Source organism: Hyperoodon ampullatus, assembly GCF_949752795.1.
Source record: "Hyperoodon ampullatus genome assembly, chromosome: 4".
Taxonomy (NCBI): Eukaryota; Metazoa; Chordata; class Mammalia; order Artiodactyla; family Ziphiidae; genus Hyperoodon; species Hyperoodon ampullatus.
The window spans coordinates 110,638,380-110,661,928 of NC_136917.1; the positions used below are offsets into that span (position 1 = coordinate 110,638,380).

At 36.9% G+C, this 23,549-nt stretch overlaps 1 protein-coding gene across 1 annotated transcript in view; it reads right to left on the reverse strand.

The window, feature by feature from the left end:
* Positions 1-23,549, reverse strand: part of ATG10 (autophagy related 10) — a gene marked incomplete at its 3' end in the record, with an annotated part of 229,136 nt that overhangs the window by 162,892 nt on the left and 42,695 nt on the right. Inside the window, exon 3 of the mRNA XM_079703821.1 lies at positions 9,035-9,142. Within this exon, the coding sequence (XP_079559947.1) occupies positions 9,035-9,142 (108 nt within the window). The remainder of the gene's footprint in view (positions 1-9,034; positions 9,143-23,549) is intronic.

Sequence of the window (23,549 nt, forward strand, 5' to 3'; positions counted from 1 at the left end):
ATGGTCAACTAATCTACGACAAAGGAGGCAAGGATACACAATGGAGAAAAGACAGTCTCTTCAATAAGTGGTGCTTGGAAAACTGGACAGCTACACATAAAAGAATGAAATTAGAACACTCCCTAACACCATACACAGAAATAAACTCAAAATGGATTTGAGACCTAAATGTAAGACCAGACACTATAAAATTCTTAGAGGAAAATATAGGAAAAACACTCCTTGACATAAATCACCAAGATCTTTTTTGATTTACCTCCTAGAGTAATGGAAATAAAAAGAAAAATAAACAAATGGGACTTAATGAAACTTAAAAGCTTTTGCAAAGCAAACTACAAACAAGACAAAAAGACAACCCTCAGAATGGGAGAAAATTTTGCAAACAAAACAACAGACAAAGGATTAATCTCCAAAATACATAAACAGTTCATGCAGCTCAATATTAAAAAAACAAACAACCCAATCAAAAACTGGGCAGAAGACCTAAATAGACATTTCTCCAAAGAAGACACACAGATGGCCAAGAAGCACAGGAAAAGCTGCTCAACATCACTAATTATTAGAGAAATGCAAATCAAAACTACAATGAGCTATCACCTCACACAAGTTAGAATGGTCATCATCAGAAAATCTACAAACAACAAATGCTGGAGAGGGTGTGGAGAAAACGGAACCCTCCTACACTGTTCGTGGGAATGTAAATTGATATAGACACTATGGAGAAGAGTATGGAGGTTCCTTAAAAATACTAAAAATAGAATTACCATATGACCCAGCAATCCCACTACTGGGCATATACCCATAGAAAACCATGATTCAAAAAGACACATGTGGGCTTCCCTGGTGGCACAGTGGTTGAGAGTGCACCTGCCGATGCAGGGGATGCAGGTTCGTGCCCGGGTCCGGGAAGATCCCACATGCCGCGGAGTGGCTGGGCCTGTGAGCCATGGCCGCTGAGCCTGTGCGTCTGGAGCCTGTGCTCCACAACGGGAGAAGCCACAGCAGTGAGAGGCCCGCATACAGCAAAAAAAAAAAAAAAAAAAAAAAGACACATGCACCCCAATGTTCACTGCAGCACTATTTACAATAGCCAGGTCATGGAAGCAACTTAAATGCCCATCAACAGACGAATGGATAAAGATGTGGTACATATATACAATGGAATAATACTCAGCCATAAAAAGGAACGAAATTGGGTCATTTGTAGAGATGTGGATGGATCTAGAGACTGTCATACAGAGTGAAGTAAGTCAGAAAGAGAAAAAAATATATCGTATATTAATGCATATATGTGGAACCTAGAAAAATGGTACAAATGAACTGGTTTGCAGGGCAGAAATGAAGACACAGATGTAGAGAACAAACGTATGGACTCCAAGGGGGGAAAGTGGTGGGGGTGGGGGTGGGAAGAATCCGGAGATTGGGGTTGACATATATACACTAATATGTATAAAATAGATAACTAATAAGAACTTGCTGTATGGCAAATAAATAAAATTCAAAAATTCAAAAAAAAAAGGAAGCCGATTAGGTTATAGGTTCTCACTACACCTAATACCCTCCCTGCGTTTTGCAAAGTGATATTACTCAGGTACCAAGAGCCTAGAGAAGAAAGAAGATTCGGGAGAATATGGAGCATGTCCCTGCCTCTATATAAGACTTCTTGGTTTCACAGCCAAACGCTAAGTTGCTTTAAGACCCCCTGAGATTTTATTAGGTAATTCAAATAATTTTAGTGCCACATCTCTATATGTGGTTTCTGATGAGTTCTATGAGTAAGTAAACACACACTTCTGTCATACAGTAGTTAAAGAAATATAGTTTGTGTAATAAATATTATATCTAGTGCAATAACCCACAATTTTGTTAGAACTGAAAATCCTAATCAGACCTGACTAGTTTTCAGAATATCCTATACTATCCCCTATCAAACACCACAGTACTCTGTGGCATATATTTATACTCTAAATTAGACAAAATTAAAATTTATTTTGCCTTTGAATATTTTCAAGAAAAACACAAAAATGGTATTGTGGGATTGGGGTCTGCTGTATTAATAGTTATTTACTTTAAAAATCCACTTATCTATCAGCATTAGATTCATTAAATCAATAAATAAATACTGACTGACTATTACAGGTACTTTTATTTGCATCTACACACATTAAATATAACAGACTTTCTGGTATGTTAGCATTGCTTTAATAATTACATTTTCAAATACTAGTGGTAATCATGCTTATTACTCATCATTTACATTTATCAACATGTGCATACGTCAGTCTAAAAATAGGAGTTGCTTTACAGAGAAACGGTTAACACTGAGAACAGTAGCTTGTCATTTATCCATTATATACTAAAGAAAACCCCACAATATTCTGACATATGAGTCTATTTCAGACATACAAAATAGAACTCATCCTAGAAGCCACTTAATAACATCCTTAGGGCAAATGTGTATATTTGAAGACCTGGTTACATCAGAAGATCATCAATCTCTGAATATGTTCTTTTGGCAATTGAGATCATCTCCTGTTACTGATTCTCAGCTTTACGCTTCAGGGAATTTATGATAGGTTGTTTTTTGTTCAGGGCTCCCTATAATATTCTACCTGCCCTGGACTAAGGAGAGTCCCAGTTAGTGGACTACAAGGCCCTAGGACAAAAATCCCTTTTTCCAGTAGCATACTATTACTATTTTTATGAATCTATCATTTTCATAGTTTTAAAAAATTTAATCTGAAGGTGTAACCTCAGGCTTTAAAGTAATGAAGATAGTAAATGAATAAATAAAATATTCTCAATACCCATCTCTGATACCTCATCAAAAGGAAGAAATGGAACTTCAGACAGAAGAATCCAAACTTCAATAATATAAAAAAAATAACTGACCAACCTAAAATAAATATTTATGGGTATCTAAATTGAATGAATCAAAGGGCAAAATCTGGGCCATCTCTATTCTATGAAAATGATTCAGAAGTTCATAAATGAAGAAGTTAGAGATAAAAATAAAATGCAAAGCAATGTCAGACAAAAGCTAGTTCTACAGGAAGGACTTTCAGGCATTTCCCTTTTCTAAGCATTCATTAATAATTTTTACTACTCATTATTAACAATCAATATCCATGCTGAATATTCATCTCATTGTTTCCTTTTATTTAGAGTAGTTTAATGTTAAACATGATAAAAAAAACTTACACCTTGTTTTTTCATTCTAGTCATTGTAGTCTTTATTGGCCAGTGAGTTAATTTAGAACCTTACAAAATATATTTTTTACATTTACTTATTTATTTATTTTTGGCTGCGTTGGGTCTTTGTTGCTGCACGCAGGCTTTTCTCCAGTTGTGGCGAGTGGGGGTTACTCTTCATTGAGGTACGCAGGCTTCTCATTGCAGTGGCTTTTCTTGTTGTGGAGCACGGGCTCTAGGCATGCGGGCTCAGTAGTTGTGGCTCACAGGCTCTAGAGCGCAGGCTCAGTAGCTGTGGTGGACGGGCTTAGCTGCTCCGTGGTATGTGGGATCTTCCCGGAACAGGGCTCGAAACCGTGTCCCCTGCATTGGCAGGTGGGTTCTCAACCACTGCGCCACCAGGGAAGCCCACAAAATATTTTTAAAGTTTAGTAGTTATTTTGCAATAATATTCACATGAGTTTTAAAGGTTAATAATGACTAATTTTCCTCAAAAAATTGTCTAACATGAATATAGAGCCTTTGCTCCCACTTCCATTCTCAAACTATTGTTTTATTTATGTAAATAAGGCTTTGATAAGACTTTCCACAATAAGCTCATATTTGTTAAAGCATTTAACATGTTAAATCATGTTTTTTACTAGTGTTAAATGATATCTTAATTTCTCTAAGAAAAGTCTTCAGTTAAATCCAAAAAGTCCTAAGTTGATAAAGTGAAATATTAGCACCAACATCCATTTATAGAAATTAGTGTTACGGACTTCCCTGGTGTTGCAGTGATTAAATCCGCCTGCCAATGCAGGAGACACGGGTTTGAGCCGTGGTCGGGGAAGATCCCACATGCCGCAGAGCAACGAAGCCCGTGTGCCACAACTACTGAGCCTGCACTCTAGCATCCACGAGCCACAACTACTGAGCCTGTATGCCACAACTACTGAAGCCCGTGCGCCTAGAGCCTGTACTCCGCAACAAGAGAAGCCATTGCAGTGAGAAGCCCGTGCACCACAACAAAGAATACCCCTGCTCGCTACAACTAGAGAAAGCCCGTGTGCAGCAATGAAGACCCAACACAGCCATGAATAAATAAATAAAAATTAAAAAAAAAAAGAAATTAGTGTTCCATATAATAAGATATTCAAGAACCAGTGTTAATTATGTTGGCTCCTGTTGAAAATATTCACTTACATTTATAAGGTTTTAAATTGAGGCAATGAATTTCTCTTGGTCACTGGTAAAGAAAAGATCTTGTTCAAAAATTGCCACAGTCTTGTTATTTCACAAACTCAGAAATGTCACAAGCAAATCATATAAACTACTCTCAACAATAAATGTCTTATCTAATGATTAACCTATAAGAACTCCTGTTCCCCAAAACCAGAACTAAGTTACCCCAATATTTAGTAGATTTCTGAATATCATCTCACTCTTTTAAGTATCATTTTAAATTATATTTTAAAAATTCAAAAAAAGACATAGTTTATGATTTTCATGAATTACTTCACTTATATATTCCATTATATTTCACTTTGATTTTTAAAATCCTGTTTATTAAAGGATTAAACTCACAGGCATAAAAATCATGAATCCAGCTACCCTTCTACAGTCAAGACTGCCAGTTCTGGTTAGAACAAAGAAGTGAGTTGACTTCCCACTTCATACATGGCCAATTTTTTAAAAAAATCTTTTTAAAGCAACTATTAGTAGAGGCATTTTTTCAAATAAATAGGAAATGTGATATACAGATATGGATCAGGCTTTAAATTCTAAAGAGAATTCAGAGGTCCCCTGGCTCAGTCTTCTACACAATGCAGGACTCCTTTCTATAATATTAGAGGCTAGGTTATAAACTGGTGGCCTAAGGACCATTTGAAGCCCATACACATAGTTTATTTGGCCTGCACAGTTTGTTTGTTTTTCAATTAAACCCACCTGGAGCTGCATTTCTACTGCCCCTTTGGATGAGCCATTCCCTCTCCACTTCTCCACAGCTCCCACCACTTCCCATCACCCCACTTCACTCACTCATCATCTGCCTGGTGCTTTAAGCATCTGAACATTTCCGTCAGTGACTACTGTTCTGGAGAAAGGGTCATCTACTCTGTGGCTGAACATCTCCATGAAAGGGAAGGGAACTCACAACTTTGCAAGTTGACCAATTTCACTGTAGGCAACTCTAAACAGTAGAGAGACTTGTCTAGAATAATTTCCAGACACAAACTAATTCTATCCTCAGAAACCAAATGAGTCTACTCTGTCTTCCACAGGAAAGCCTTCTAGATATCTTAAGACAACTAACCTTCCTAGGTCTTCAGAGCTCCTAAACAGTCCTCATAATAATATATTTTCAAGCCCACCCATGGCATACTTCTTTGAATGGATAAACCCTACTTATGATTTATTTTCAACTATTATTTATGGATTCATTCATTATGCATTCTAGCTATCAATGTTGCTCTTCACATGTAATAATGTAATATTTCCTTTAGATCAGTGATTTTTAAACTTTCTGGTCTCAATACTCCTTTATACTTTTAAAATTCATTGAGGATTCCAATGAACTTTTGTTTGAGAGTTATGTTTATGGATATTTACTCTATTAGAAATTAAAATTGAATTTTAAAAAAAATTTGTTAATTCACTTTAAAAATACATAGTAATATAACAGCAAATTTCTATGAAAAATAAATGTTTTCCAAAATAACATAAATGAGTAAGTAAAGCAGTATTGTTTTACATTTTGCAAATATTTTTAATGTCTGACTCAATTAAAGACAGCTGGATTCCTATAACTATTTCTGCATTCATTCTGTTGCAATATCACACATAGGTAGCCTCTGGAGAACTCGGGGAGAATGGAAGTAAAAAATGTAAATAATACTTTAATATTGTTAAATAGTTTTGACCTTGTGGACCCCTTGAAAGGGTCTCTTTCAGGGACCCTCCAGGGGTCCCCAGACAATATTTGGAATCCATTTATAAATGCTTTCATTAGTGTAGCTTAGGTTCCAGTTATTTTCTCTAGCATCAATGGCATTCTTTTCACTTATTTGAGCTTATGGTCAACTAAAATCACTCGCTCTTTCTCAAACAAATTGCTGTCATGTCAATGCAGACCTTATACATAAATTTCCCTACAGATGCCATTTTGTTGGCTTCAGGTTACCCTTTGGTAGTAGATGCTGTTGGTGCCCTACCCAGGTCCCCTTAAGGCCAGTGTAAGTGCTGGCTGATAACACACAGCAGCCCCCTTCTCTGAAGAATTTCTCAGTAATACTGGAGCCATCTTGCTTGGGAAGCTATGTCTATCTCTACGTCAGCCAATGACTGACTGACAAACCAATAACTTACAGAGTACAAAAGGTCAGCCTCAAGGACACAAAGTAGGACTAATTCTGGGTATCTGTGCTCCAGAGCTTCAAGGAGATCAGACTAAAGTTAGTCTCTACTGAGACCACAATCTTCCTTAGCTTTTATCCCTTGTTCTGTCCTGCTTCTGGCACTATTTTTCTTCTAAGAACACATCCCTAATAAGTCACTTTAATAGGAATCTCCATATCAGGCCCAACCTAAGACATTTTTTATCTCATCAAGATTATTGCAATATCAACTCTACCATACATCACATTAGCTAACCATTTCAGCTGTACACCATCTCAAATATGCTAAGAATTGTATTATAAAGTACTGCAGTGGTTCTCAAAGTGTGGTGGTCCCTGTACCAGCAGCATCAACATAACATGGGAACTTAGAATTGCAAATTCTCAGGCCCCAGTCCAAACCTACTGAATCACAAACTCCATCACAGAGATGTGCTGTAAGTAACTAATCCACTACTGTTGAACATTTTAGTTTCTATTTTTCCTATTATAAATAACGGTAAAATGAATATACTTGCATGTAAAACTTTGTGTACATTTCTGATTATTTTATAGGTATTTGTCTGCAATTTACTTTGATGTAAAAGTACTGCATCAAAAAAGAAGATGTACTGATACATGAATCAGGGATGGATATGTAATACAGCAAGCACAGCAAAATGTTAATGGTAGAATCCAGGTGATGAGTACGTGGATGTTCATTGCAAAATTCTTTCAACTTTTTCATATGTGTTTGAAATTTGTTGGGAAATGTTGAAAATAAAAAATGTTGAAAAAATATATTTTATGAAGCTAAATTCCTAGAATTGGAATAGACTGTTCATAGTATGTGCACATCTTCGAGCTTTGTAAAGTTAAAACATCAACCAGAAAGTGTCAGTTCCCTCACACTGTCAACACCACTTTTTAGTGCTTTTCAAATGTCTGACAACTTGTTAGGCAAAAACTAGTGATTTATCTTTTAAATCATCATCTCCATGTGCATTTTTTAAAGCTAATATATAATGAACTGAAAAGCTTCCCAACATGCTTGGCTTCAGATAGGATGTTGGTTATTTGAACCAGGAAACAGTAATCAAGATTTGAACACCTGCTCGGGGGCACTTACCTTACTACCAAGCACACTACCCTCAAGAATAACTTGCAAACTAAACTGTATAGGCGAGAGTAACTTCCAAGCCAGCATCATACACAGGCAGAGGGGGTTAGTGCTGGACTGCTCAAGGGGACTGATTTAACAGGTCCTAAGAAAGGACTCTTCCTTCACAAAAAAGTCTCCTTTCCCATTTTACCAGGATACTCAGAATTCTAAGCATTAGAGTTCTTTCTTTATGTTGAAGCAATTAGATTCCCACTGATTCAATTTTTTTTTTTTTTTTTTTTGCGGTACGCAGGCGACTCACTGTTGTGGCCTCTCCCGTTGCGGAGCACAGGCTCTGGACGCGCAGGCTCAGCGGCCATGGCTCACGGGCCCAGCTGCTCCGCAGCATGTGGGATCTTCCCGGACCGGGGCACGAACCCGTGTCCCCTGCATCGGCAGGTGGACTCTCAACCACTGCGCCACCAGGGAAGCCCCTCAATTTTAAAATTCAAGTATTTTACTTCAATATGGGTTCCACATAATTATGGTGCATCCGTAGGATGGAATGCAATGGAGCTATTAAAAAAGAACTATGGATATCTACATTTACTGACATGAAAAGATATCCATGCTATGCTTGTTCATTGCAGAACACAAGTATGTATGTGTGTGTATGACAGAAATATGTATAAGGATACTTACTAAAATAATAATAGTGGTTACCTCCAGTTGAAGGACATATGGGAGTTTCTTTACTCTTTTAATATATTTCTCTATTGTTTATTTTTACGATAGATATATAAACAATTTTATTAACAATATAAAGTACAATAAGGCTATTTGCATTTTGATAAAAAGAAAATTGAAAATATCCCAGAAAACCATTAAGCCATTATTAGCACCTTATTAAATTTTAATTTAGCAAGATTTTCAAGTCAAGGTTAAAGTTGCCTAAGGAATGAGACCCAGATCCAGCATATTTTAAAGGACATAGGAGAAAAATTAAAGGCAGACTAGGTAAAGAGATCTCCATCCATGTATTAAGCAACTGAGGTATAGGCCTGTATTATCCTGGGGGGATTTCACTGGGAAAAAATCAACAGGCAACTGAAGGCATCTGTGGTCTTTAGATGCAAGAGAAACCAAAAGGGTGAAGGCTTACTACAATCTGTATAGACCCGGAGTGAATCTTAACTTTACCACAGTTCCTACTCTCAATATTATAGAAAATAGCCTCCTACAAATGATGTTCACTTCTCCCACTACAGCACGTCCAGTATCTGATGGCAGTTAATTTTTAAAATATATTATTTATCAGATTTAAGTTTTTACTTTATACTTTACAAAGACTGAAAAGGAAAACATGACATGTTAAATCACTCACCTCCATGGGAAGACATGTTTGTACATGGGCAGATGTTCCTCGATGTAACACTGCAGTCCCATTTTTAATTTGAAACTGTGTTTTGCACATGTAGCCATCAGAACAGTCCTGTGTTCCATCACCAAACAATACATAAGAAAATGTCAATTATTGTAAGAACTCATCATTCTAAGATCTACAGCATCTCGTAAGTTCCAAACCGAGCAATGAAAAACTAAGTATATTAAATGAGGTAATATGGATAAAGAAACTCATCCAATACCCCTGTACATAGTAGGTACTCAATAAATAGAAATTTTAATCCCCTACTTTTCACACCTATTAATGATGTTTCCTCTTCTCTTAGATTAAATCCCTTTTATGCCCCAAGCATTTCAAAGCATAGAATTCATAGAACACAATGGATTGGCAGCTGTTTAAAAATATCTAAACTTATAGAAATATCTTGTCACATAATTAATACTGATGTTCATGGCATATACAGAAATAGAAATTTTAGGAGGACATGCATCTTGAAGCTAGAAGGGACCCTCTATTTCAATTTCTTGTTCATGGGAAGATCTCCATTAAAAGGTCCCAGAGAGGTAATCATTCAGCACCTTCCTAAGCACTTCCAGAAACCTGCACTTCACTCCCTTACATGACTACCACCTCCATTTTGGCATATGACACATTGTTCATTGAGAAAGTTTAGTTCTACATTGCACTAAAATATTCCCCTTTAACCTTAATTCACTGGTTCTAGTTCTGCCCTCTGGAGTCTAAACTCTTTTCCACAGAGCCATTATTCAGAGTTGAAGACAATTACCACCATTTTCAAATGTTTGTTGTAAGATTTGATTTCCAAGCCCTTCACCAGTTGCATTTCTCTTCTGTTTTTTACATTTGCTGTTAAATACACTAATGGATGATGTTCATCTAATTGTGGTAAGTTTCATTTTTTTTAAGGCAAAACTTGTTTGAACTTAATGAAGTCATGTAAAAATGTAATAACTTGCCATGCACAAACATACTCACATATCAATGAATATTATTAATTCTCCACTAAAATGTCACACTAACATTCATATTTTAACAGAATTAAAATAATTATAATTAAGAAAAACATGGTTACTTAATCTGACGTAGTAAAAAAAAAAAAATAGCATCCAAACTAAAAAATTCATAATTCACTTAAATACTTTTACTAAGTTTCAAATATCTAGTTTTTAACTATAAAATAAGACAATTTTAGAGTATTTGTGAGCTATTTAATATTGAGATTTTTAAAAATTTGTGTCATGACAACTATGTAAGAGCATTTGATATTAGGTAACTATCCTGGGTTGAATTGTATCCTCCCAAATTTCATGTCCACCAGGAACTTTGTTGGTGACCTTATTTGGAAATAGGGTCTGTGCATATGTAATCAAGTTAAGATGAGATCATACTGGAATAGACTAGACCCTAAATCCAATATAACTGGTGTAGTTATAAGAAGAGGGAAATTTGGCTACAGAGACAGACACATGGGAGAAAGTCATGGGAAGAAAGAGGCAAAGATTGGAGTGGTGCATCTACAAGCCAAAGAATGCCAAGGATTGCCATCAACTACCCAGAAGCTAGAAAAGGCACAGGAAGATTCTTCTCTAGAGACTTTGGAGGGAGCATGGCCCTGCTGACACCCTGATTTCCAACTTCCAACTTCCAGAACTGTGAGAGAATAAATTTCTGTGCTTTAGGCCACCCAGTTTGTGGTACATTGTTATGGCAGCCCTAGGAAACTAATACAGAAACTATATTTTCTGAGAAATCTGGTGGCACCTTTATAATACTTCCCAGTTAGTTAGGCTGTCATCCCGCCAGGACTCACACAGGGGCCGCCCTGCTGTTTGGTCATGATCAACGCTAGTTCTGATTGACTGCAGCCAACTCATTCAGACTGGTTGATACCACTACCATAGGTTGTTAAATATTTTGAATATCCTTCCTGCCTGTAAAGTAAGCTATTAGGCATCGAACACTATCATCTTTTATTATTTCACTAAGGTTCTACATTTTGTAGATGGAATTATTGTTTTAAATTCTAGTGAAAGCTATTCTCTTTTCTACTAGATTTGAACCAGAAAGATAAAACCCTGGCAGTGTCAGCAGCTATCGTGTGATTAAACGGAGCCTGAGAATAAAGCCAATGCAGAGGAAAGCAAGGCCATAATATGCAGAGACCAGATCCTGATTACACTATTTATACCAACCATACCTGAAGCTAGCTCTACCCTCAAATTTTTCAATTACATGGACCCCAAAAGTCCCTTCTTTGCTTCACCCAACTTAAGTTGGATTTTCTGTCACTTGTAACCAAAATAATCTTTTTATAAAGTGACCTATATTGCATTTACTAGTTTAAAATGAGACTTTCTACTGTATTGTATTATCACTCTCATTATGATAATCAATACCTGATTATATAAAAGATTTACCAAATACAATAAAACCATAATTGTATGTGTTTCTGAGAAAAAGTACTCACAGTCTGCAATTTTAAAATAATCTAGCGACTTTGTAGCCAGCAACTTTGCTAAGTTTGTTTATAGACTATTTTTTATTTTATAATTATAATATTTGTATCATCTATTAATAAAGATGGTTTCACTTCTTTTCCAAAAAAAATTTTTTTTTAATAAAAATAATCTAGCAACAGAGAAAAAAATCATAGGATATTCAAAGAAAAGTCAGAGCTAAACTGTGTGTACTGAGTATAATTCATCAAATGAGGATAAATGTTCTATTTCATATTTCCTATACCTGAGTGCTGGTCATACAACCTCTTCCTAAGGGAAGCTACAATTTAGTAAAACTCTAATTACAATGCAAAATACACCTCCTTTGACATCAAAGAGGTGAGTCAGAAATTCCTGTATACCTATGTTATAAAATCTAAATAAATTATCTGGTATCTTTTAAGATAGAGACATTATTTTCAGTATTACTTATAACTTAAGCAATTTAAATCTCTGTTTTAGGCAATTTCTGATACTATTTATTAGTGTCTATAGGGAGGTGCAAAAGAGTTTTTGACTCAGCCTATATTTGGTCATGGTGATTTTCTTTTCAGTATCAATCTCTTAATAGTCAAGATTAGCCTTGAAAAATTAAATATAGAAAAGGGAGAGTTTTATAGCATTTCAAACATTTACTTCCACAGAAGTAGGCCTTTCTCCCACGTCATTTTAATTTAAGGCAAAAAAATGTTTTATTCTTCACTGTTGAAGGATGCTTTCTTAGAGACAACAAACATAAAGATATGAAAATTGCCCTCTGAACTGGCACTACAGTCAATCAAGGCCAGTAAACAAAGTTGAACTCAAACCTCCCCCTGAAAATTCCAGTGGACGTTCCGCTCTAGCTTCCCTGCATTCTTTTTGTACTTACAATTTAACATTAACCTCCTTTAATTTTTTAACATTGATTAGTTTTACTTCCTCCAGTTGATCCTAAGATCAGGGTCTAGGCCCCATCCCTAGAGAAAAAAAGGCTGCAAAGGGAAGCCAGGGTCCTTACTGTAGAATCTAGACTGTCCTCCACATAAAAACCTCATCCCCACAGAGTCTGAAAACATCCCAGACCTGCATGGGAGGAGGTGGAACAAAAGGAACCTTACAGCTTACCAAGTTCAACCCTCCTGCTTTAGCGATAAGAAGGTGAAGGACTGAAGCACTTTTTTTTTTTTTCTTTTTTTTTTTTTTTTTTTTTTTTTTTGGAGGCCCCGCTGGGATTCGAATGAAGCACTTTTAAGAGACTTGTCTTACAGCTAATTAGGGGCAGAGCTAGAAGTAGAAGGCAAGCCTCTTGGCCTGTGTTCTTTCTACTACACTAAGCAAGTTCTGCCAGAGAGCAGGATCATGGCAGAAAGATCTTTACTGATGCTCGCGGACTGGTATACGCCAGGCTCTGCACATGGAATAACAAGCTCAAGCCACTCAGAGTGTGGTCTGGGGACCAGCAGCCTCAGGGTCACCTGGGAGCTTGTTAGACATGCAGAATCCCAAGCCCCACTTCAGACCTTCTGAATTGGAATCTGTATTTAACAGGATCCCAGGTGATTTGTGTGCACATTTGGAAGCACTGAGGCAGGGAGCACTGCAGTCCCTGCGGGACAGCAAACTGACTGCATTAAACAGTGGTTCTCAATCCTAGCTGCACATCTGAATCACCTGAGGAGTTTTCAAAATGCTGTTGCTGGGGTCCACCCTCAGACTGGTGAAGTGAGAATCTTCCCAGTAGCCTCTAATGAAAAGCCAGGGTAGACAACGACAGCACTAAATTCACTGGAGTCCCCTTCTGAACTCTGAGAACAGAACCAACCACAGACTCTGCAGCTGCCTCAGCAGAAAAGGCCACAAACAGCTCCCAACTTTCAGGAATTCCAGGGCTCACTTGGAGCACTCCATATACTAAACTTGCCTCTGTGGATGCTCATCTTGGAGCTTTGACTGTGCTGAGACTGCTTTTTGTATGGTCTTCACTACCACCTCAAACCCTACTCTCTGGCAACTTGCCCAGCCTTGACCTGGTCATCTGTAACAGCCAGTAATCTCATAACTTAAAACCTTCCCATGTCCAACTACACTTCTGCCATCAGGACGCCCTGATGCCCACTGCCACAAAGCGGGTTGCTCCACAATGTCACTGTAGAAGAGAAACTAATAGGAAATGCAGGTGCTGTATGTAACCCAGACACCACTAATAAAAAGAGAACATTTCCTCACAGTCAAAACTCCTCAGGTCATCTACATGGAATGCCCTTCACCTTATGCCAAAACAAGGAATAAAGATTTAAATGAGGAAAACAATACCATAAATGTGTTCAATGAAAACACTGGAAGATTATAAACTCTTTTATCTATCTATCTATTTATTTATTTATTTATTTTTGGCTGCGAGGCTTGCAGCATCTTATTTCTCCAACCAGGGATCAAACCCGTGCCCCCTGCAGTGGAAGCAAAGAGTCTTAACCACTGGACTACCAAGGAATTCCCTAAAAGCTTTTAAAGGATATTTAAAAAGTAAATAAAAATCTTGAAGTCATGTAAAATAATGATAAATTCTACTGCATGGAAAAAATTCTTAACACCATAAAGTCAAAAGGCAAATATTAAAATGTGAAAAAAAGATCTGTAGCTCAAATCATAGAAAAGGACTAATTTTTTCAATATATAAATAGCTTTAATTTCCTCAGTATATTAATAGTTCTCACAAACCAATAAGACGAACAGCCCAATAGAAAAATAAGCAAACAATATAAATAGATAGTTCACTAAACAGGAAGTATACGTGGATTTTAATCATATAAAAATATGTTCAATGTTACCCATTTCTTACCCATAAGAAAAATGCAAATTAAAACTATGTGATACCATTTTTTACCTATCAGATTGGCAAAGATCAGAAAGCGTGAAATACACTCTGTAGGCAAAGATGTGGATAAAACAGGCAGGCACTCTCATACATTGCCAAGGGCAGGGTAGTTTAAATTAGTATAACCTCCCTGTAGAGCAAGTTGACAATAACTATCTAAACTTAAAATGCACATACCTTCCATCCAGAAATGCTACTTCCAGGAATTTATCGTGCAGATACAATTGCACATGTAGAAAGTAAAATTCATGCAATGATATGTATTAAAGTATTGTTTTAATAGCACAGTATTGGAAATAACCTAAATGCCCATAGGTGAGGATTGGTTAAATAAATTATAGTATATCCAAATAATAGAATGCTATGCAGTCATAAAAAAGTGACTATAAGTATTCATATGGAATAATAACCAAAATAGATCATTAAGTTAAAAATATGCAGAACAGCATGTATATATGTATATTATCCTACCATTTGTTTAAATATAAACGCATATGCTTGTGTACATTGAAGATATCTGAAAGGACACCGAAGAAACTGGTATGAGTAATGACCTCTGAGGTTTGGGTAAGGAGGGTGGGAAGGTTAGGAAGGAAACTTACTTTTTTAGTGTACAAACCCTTTTGTGCCTATATACAAAAAATACTTCATGTTAAACAAATACTTCATTGATTGCCTTTTGAACATATGCTTCCAGGCCAGCGCAATGCTGCAATGGATTCCAACTTGAACTTTTCAGGAGAAAATGTTCTGGAGGCCTTATAGAACCTTAGAGAGACAACCAAGTTTTCTAGTGTAGTACTGACTGCATACTAAGGATTTCCTAACAGAACATGTTTAGGTCTGCTTTCCTACAAGCTGTCAAAAGCTATGCCACCCAGACAGTTATGTTATGCCTGTTAGAATCGAGCTATCCAAATAACTATGGGGCTCTTGTAGCTGAATTTTAATAAGCTTTTAACAATCTACTCTAGAAAAACACTGCTGTCTAAAAAATTAGGTGGTTATCTAAGAGCTTCAGCCCTGCTTTGCAATAAAGGATTGCATATAGGATGTAAACTCAAGTTAACTGCCCATAATGATCAGCTGCAGGAAGGGCTTGTCAAGGCCACTGGGGAGGAATTAAGACAAGAGGAAGTTTCTAGGTCACTGCTGGCACTGAACAAACAACAGGACCTTCAAGGCCAATGGAACCCTGAGGAACAGGCCAAACCTAAGCCACATATCTCAAGTGGTTGTTCTTTCCTCTGTAAGAGATCAAACCAATACTACCAGTAACTGCCCAGAGCTAATTAATCTTGGGGTCAAAAAAAAAAAAAAAAAAAAAGAAAAACTGCTGCTGAAAAGCAAAGCTTACACTGGGTAAGTCAGACACTGAACTAGTATCTGTTCATTTTTTTTAAAGCCTGAAAGTTAGATGGTGTATGAAGGTAACTGTTAAGGATTTAGAGATCCTCCAGAACACAAATTTGAATATATTAAAATGTCTCCTCGTGCCCCAACCCCCACCCAATCTTGCTAACCGATACTGCTACACCTTCCCAATATGTGTGTGGGTGTTGACCATGGCTGACTCTGATGCCTCTGAGTCAGTATCAAGAGTGACCAGATCCAGTCAAAGTGATTCATGGGTAACTGCCAGCCTTTGACTCAGGCAAAAATTCAAAAGACCAAAAACTCAAGAAACCAAAAACCCAAAAGTAAAAGTAGGTATATAACATATTTCACCTTTGAAAAAGACCTTGGTCTTCTCCTCGGTCTTGTAGTATTTTGGAGTTTATTAAACATGACACAGCCATTTATTGAATAGTCCACCAATACTGTCTCCATACTTTCTGGGGGAGAGGGTTGGAGATACACCTCAGATAATAATAAATTCCAGCTGAGGGAGCTGAGGCTGTCCTTCTGGGAAAGCATTAAATCTTCTTCTGGATGTGTGGTCGCATCCAATAGAGGCCCATACCCCCTTGCTTCACCATTTGCACAACATAACCCATTATGATTATTGCCTTTATCTGTGTGACCTAAGGTGTGAATGACTAATGAACACATTGGTTCACTAACTGGGAATTAAACCACAAAACATGGTGACCATTGGTCCTTGATTGGAGGTTCTCTGGCTCTGCCCAGTTTAAAAGAGCTTTTTCTTAGCATGGTCATGGTATGAAACTAAAAGAGAATCTGTGGGATTTTAACTTGAAATATTCTCTCTAAGGCAGCCGTGTGTCAGAGGGTTATACTGACTTCTCTTACAATACTTAGTTCAGCAGTTACTCTTGTTTACATTAGCATACTCATTACAGACTCTTATTAGGTTTAAAGTTCTAATCAACCTATAAACAAAGCACAGAGGACTAATTATAGTTCCTGAACAGAATCTAAATATTATAAATCTTGATGATGTAAAAATAATAATATAATTAATTTAAAAATCAGAAGGAGGAACAGAAAGGAATGTGGGATATAGTATAAGTACTCTAAATTCCTCATCTATCACAGCAGGAATCAATAGTTACTATCCAAAAATGAAAAATCAGGAATTAAAAGTATTGATATATTGTTAAAGGTTACAGGGATCACTGTGAGAATAACTGAGTTATTCTTCACCAATAGGGGTTCCTTTAAACAAATTTAAATCATCCATATGATGGAATACTATGTAGCTATCAGTAATAATGAGATAGTTCTATATATGCTCACAAAGAAAGATGTCCATTACATACTGTTAGGTGGAAAAAGTAAGTTACAAAACAATGATCCCACTTTCATAAATATGTTATAAATGTACATATATTTACATGTGCATAGAAAACAAACTACAGAATTGAGTTGGAGGAGAGGGAAGGAAGTATTTTCATCTGTATTTTATATATCTATATATTATTAGAATTTTTACAATGATCATGTACTGTTTTTCCTTGTAAAAGTTATTTAATTAAATATAAAAATCCAATCCATGAAAGAAAAATGTAATACTGTGCTTTCCTTCCACTCTCTGCAATCAATAATACTCTAAGAACCATAAAATGTTCTTGCATACAATATTAACTTTTATTTTCTCTCCTTTTTAAACTTACCCTCTAGTTGCTAAACCAAAATAAGGCCAATATTTCTTTCCTAGGTCACTACCTAATTATGGTATACCTTCATTTCGCTTCTCAAGTAGACATTGTTTTACACCACTTAGGGCCTTCAATTTTCAATTCCATTCAATAAAGACATATTGAGAACCCCAGCACTGTGCTCATTTTAGTTAGTTTTCCTACAATAGTCCTACTCCCTTTCCCTGACAGGACTCTACCAAGTCCCTCTGCTTTTTACCTCTAACCCCTTCCGACTTCCTAGATGAGCAGTAGAACACACTGCTCTCCCCTTCCCCAAAGGCAGGTCAAAGCACAGCAAGCACCTGCTGTATAAAAAAATAAATAAAATAAAATTTAAAAATTAAAAAAAAAAAAAGCACAGCAAGTGCAGTGACCCCAGGGAATAAAGAGCAGAAGAAAATCAGCCACTTGTCAGCCCAGAAAAGGAGGTTACTGGACCAATTTGATGACCTTATTGGGGAGAGGGGGCAGGGATGAGCACACACGCATATCTGTTGATGTGTACTTGCACAGCCTGCTTATTTCATGAAAATTTTTAAAAAATGGTTATAGTTTAAATAATGCTAAATCCCTTCTCTTTCTTGGAGCCAAAGCATCAAAAGTAAGTTTAGATCACATTGGTCCCATTTTCTTTATTAACACTTTCAACAGATATCTCTACAATGTTGTTTCACTATTAAGCATTTTTGTGGAATTTCATTCTCTTTTCCCTCTTTCACTTTTTAATAATTTTTTTCAGGTTTTCCAAACTGCCCATTTTGATTTTTCAACTTTCAGTTCACAAATGTGGGACCTCCATGTGTACCCTCATACTTTTTATTATATTAAACAATTTGGTTCTGCTTCCAAGAGCATTCCTGCTTATTTGTGCCCAAGGATTGGCCAACAAATGCTATAAGGATTGGAGGGGAGATGGGGGCCTGCCATAGAAAAAAAAATTTTTCTCTCTTTGTTTCTAATTTCAATTTAAGTTTGTAGAGATTTTACCATATTTTGTTTGCTCTAGATGAAATGTTCTCAAAGGTTTATCACTGCTTTTCTAATATCATAGATAAAATAAGAAAACAAAGATGACCCAAGTTCTGACCTTCTCCATCTTGATTTCTAAATTTAAAGTTACTCCAAATCTTATTCCTCTCATAAATAATATTTTTATAAAATTACCTGTTATAAGGGAATTATTCAAGAAAATTAAGAGTATTAAAGTAATTTTGTACTTAATAAAATAAACTGAAAGAAATTTTATAGACAGTAGCAAATTATCAGGGTAGCCAATTGTCACTTTCATTTCAAAGCACTGTCCTTGCAAAGCCATACAAATAATTTATTAAGTTTCCTATTTTTTCATGAAATTAAGGATGCCTGATCTTAAGCAGTTTTACTGGGAGAAGGATCCTGCTGTGCGGGTGGGAAGAAGGAAAGGAAGGTGAGAAAGGCCTTCCTGGCATGGGTGCATACAAAGCAAAATGGGTGGCTTAAAACAACAAAGATTAATTCTCTCACAGGTCTAGATCTGGAAGCTAGAAGTCTGAAATCAAGGTATCGACAGGGCCATGCTCTCTCTTCAGGCTCTAAGGGAGAATCTTTCCTTGTCTCCTTCTAGGTACTGGTTGTTGCCTACTTATAGACACATCATTCCCATTTCTGCCTCTGTATTCACATGCCTTCTTTCCTGTGTGTCTGTATCTCTGTGTCCAGATTTCCCTCTTCTTAGAAGGACATCAGTCAGATTGCATTTAGGACACATGCTAATCCAGTATGGCCTCGTCTTAACTTGATTAATCTGCAAAGACCCTATTTTCAAATAAAGTCACATTCACAGGTTCTGGGTGGACATGAATTTTGGGGGACACTATTCAGCCCAGTACAGGTGAAGAGGCAGGAAGAGGTGGGAGAAAGGCAGTCCCACAGCTCCTGCACCTAACACAGGGGTAGTTGCCCAGAACAGCTGAGGGAGGCCAGTGTTTCAGAAGCTGTTCCAACCTGAAGATACTAGGCCAGATCATGGCTGTTGCAGGAAAACAAAAGGGCTTTGACCAATAACGGGGATGAAAGTACTGACAGCTTTTAGAGAAGGCTGCACAGTAGTACACTCACTGTTTTTATTCATGGGACCTGGATAATGTGAGATTGAAGACTTTACTGGAGTCATCCTACATGCCAAAAAGAGCATTCAATATCCACTACTTGGATCAAAACCAGAAACGTGGCAAACTCACACTGCTGGCAGAGAAGAGTGAAGAGGAGGAAGGAGAGAGGGAGGATGTTGTCCACTCAGCCTTTTTTATTGATGTAACAAAAGTTTCCTGACATATTTTCCAGAATGAGTCACAATCTCTGCCCTCATAGTCATTTCCATTCCAAGCCTGTGCGTGTTTAAAGCTCTTATACTGATGCCCTCTCTTTCTGTATCTTCCATCAGAACTCCTGCTTCCCATAGCTTGACATTAGCAGGTTGCCTCTGCATCAAGGCAGTTGTGTGAAAGCCGGGTGGACACAATGCAATAGAGAAGGAGTAGAAGCTCACCACCTCACCCCACACTTATGCTACAAATCTTAGAGAGTCTTCCCTCATTTCCATGAATTAATCATGTTCTCCCCATGCTGTGTTCCCAACCATAGGTTTAGAAACAGACCAGCTGAACTGATGGTCATGTATCTAACAGAATCTTAGTTTAAAACCAGTATTCATTAAATTTACATTTCATATAATAAGGCGATAGATTAGTATCCTTCAAGAATTTTTGCATTCGTCTAAGTGTTTCTCTGGTCTTCTAGCCATGATAGAATAACAGAGACTAGATCTACTCTTCCATCTTAGGCAACTAGAAAACCAAACAAAAAATATATGAAATTGGGGTTTGCAGATGTTGGACACAGGCAGTGTAGGACAGTGATCTCTGAGGAAAAGGAAATAAACAAGGTAAGCTCTACAAGTGTCCCAGCTCACTGCCTGAAGAAAGTTCGCAAAGAAAAAGATTAAAATGGCAAATGATTTCATTGTTTGTTTAAATAATCTAAGAGAATCAACAGAAAAAGTAATAAAATAAGAGAGTTTCAGAGAGTGGCCAGGAAAAAGATCAACATATAAAAATCAGTAACTTTACAACTGTAGAAATAATCAGTCAAAATCATAAAGATAAAATACACTATTTCTGGTACGAACACAAATTGTCAAATATACAGGAAAATACCTATCATTATGTCAAGGAAACTCTATAACTGTACTGTAGGACATGAAAATAATCCCAACAAGTTTTTTATGAAACTTGTAAAATGATTCTAAAATTACTTTTAAAAGAAAATGCATGGGGTAATTAATTTTAAAAAAACAATGAATGATAGGATTGTTAGATATCGAAACCAACTAAAGAGCACTAGTAATAATTAAAATCTATGTTATTATGACAGAAAAGAAAAATAGATCAGGGATTAGAGTATGGAGTCTAGAAATAGAAACATTTACATTTTGGAATTTAATATATGATAAAAAGAGAATTTAGATCACAGATGGAAGAATGGATGAGTCAATAATGAAATGAAGTCAAGCGGTTCACCATTAAATAAAATAAACAAACTACATTACCACATCTCACAATCTCTAAAATAAATTCCAGATGGATTAAAGCCCTAAACATAAAAAATAAACTAATAAAGGTCTAGAGGAAAATATAAGAGAATATTTTCTTAATTTGAAGTTAGGAAAGATTTCCTGAGCAAAACACCAACCCAGAAGCCATAAAGCAAAAGACTGGCAGATTTATTAAATATTAAAAAACTCCTGTTTGACAAATGATACTATTAACAAAGTTAAAAGAGAAGTGACAGTCTGGGAAAAAATATTTGCAATACATATAGGAAATGAAGGATTGATAGTCGTAATATATAACTTACTTCTACAAATCACTATTACAAAGATAAACAACTACAGTAAAAGAGACAAAGGGCATAAACAAGAAATACCTAGAAGAAATACCAGTGACCAATAAGCATATAAAAATATGCTCAACACCAATGTAATGAGGAAAATGCAAATTGAAACAATATATCATTTTTCATCTTTTAGAATGAAAATTTTTAAAGATCAGTAATATCTCATAGTCTAGAGAGTATGAGAAAATGGGCATACTCATATACTATTTAAGAATATAAATTGCTCCAGTCAGGAGAGAAATTTTGCCTTTCTCTTTCACTCATTTATTCATTCAACAAATATTAGCACTCAGTTCATATAACATGGTGTGCTAGGCCCTAGGAATACAGCAGTGAACCAAACAGACAGAAGTTCTTGCCCTCAGGCAGCTTGCACTCTGGAGGAACAGATGCAGGGCGGAGAAGATAACAACTGAATATGTACAGTAGATGGTTTTAGTGCAATAAAAATAAATAAATTAGAGTGAGGGGGACTGAAGTGATAGGGTTAGGAAGATGCTATTTTACATAGGGTGGACAGACAGGAGGACCTTGCTGATAAGGTGAGGGATGACCTGACTGAAGTAGGGAATAAGTCATAAAGCTACCTTTATGAACACACTAGACAGTGGGAATGAGCTGCACTTAGACTCCATAGTGGAAACAGCAGGGATAGTATATGGCTGGAGCAGAGTGAAGGAGCATGAAAATGATGGAATTTAAGACTAGAGAGGAAAGGGGTGCGAACAATTTAGGCCATGGAAGTCATGATCAGAGCTTTGGATTTTACCCTGACAAAGACTGGAAGTCATTGGAGGATTCTGAGGCACAGACTGTTATGATTGTACTCACATTTTTAAAAGATCCCTGTAGCTGCTGTTTAGAGACCAGATTCCTAATGGGCATTAGTTAGGAAGCTATTGCAATAGGCCAGGCGAGAAATAATGGCAGCCTGGGCTACAGTGGTGCAGTGGAGGTGGTGAGAAGTGGTTGATTATGGACATATTTTGAAGATAGAGTTAGTAGGATTTATTAATGGATTAAACATGGGATGTAAGAGAAAGAGAGAAGTCAAGGGGAACGCCAGGTTCTTGTCCCTAGCAACTAGAAGCTAATATTTACTGAAATAGGGAAATATGTGGAAAAAGTAGGCTGTGAGGGAGAGGGGGAAGGTTAAGTAAAAGTGAGTTAAATGTGCTGCCTCATGGACACTCAAATGTATGTCAAGTTGCTAGATATAAAAGCCTGAAGTTCAGGGATATAATAGGTGTTAAAAATACAATTTCAAGAGTCATCAGTGCATATATAGTATTTACAGCCAAGGAGCTGGGTAAGATCTCCTAGAGAAAGTGTCTAATTGGAGAAGAGAAGTCCAAAGATTGAGCCCTGGGGCACTCCAGAGTTGAGCTATTGGGAGATGAAGAGGAAGCAGCAGAGGAAGCCACTAAGAATAGTTGAGAGGTAGAAGGAAACCACAAGGTCAGCGTCTCAGGCGCGGAGGAGTTCAAGAAGGGAGTGATAGCTGTGCCAATTTTGCAGCATCTGTCAAAATGTCAAGTGAGCATACCCTCTCATTCAGTAACGCTATTTATCTATTCTACAGAAATAAGAATAAGTACACACAAAAATTGTTTTGCATGGACATTTATTAAAGTATCATTTGTCATAGAAAATTAAATGCCCATCAATAGAGGAAAGCTTAAATTATAGTGCATCTGAACAAGAGAACAAAATATAACAATTAAAACAAAAAACCTGGCTGGGCTTCCCTGGTGGCGCAGTGGTTGCGAGTCCGCCTGCCAATGCAGGGGACGCGGGTTCGTGCCCCGGTCTGGGAAGATCCCACATGCCGCGGAGCGGCTGGGCCTGTGAGCCATGGCCGCTGAGCCTGCGCGTCCGGAGCCTGTGCTCCGCAACGGGAGAGGCCACAGCAGTGAGAAGCCCGCGTACCGCAAAAAAAAAAAAAAAAAAAAAAAACACCACCTGGCAGATGGAAGTTATTGATATGGAATAACCTCTGGATATTAAGTTAAAAAACTACTTTAAGAACAATCATATGAAATGATTGATTCCACATATATGGAAAAAGAAAACATATACAT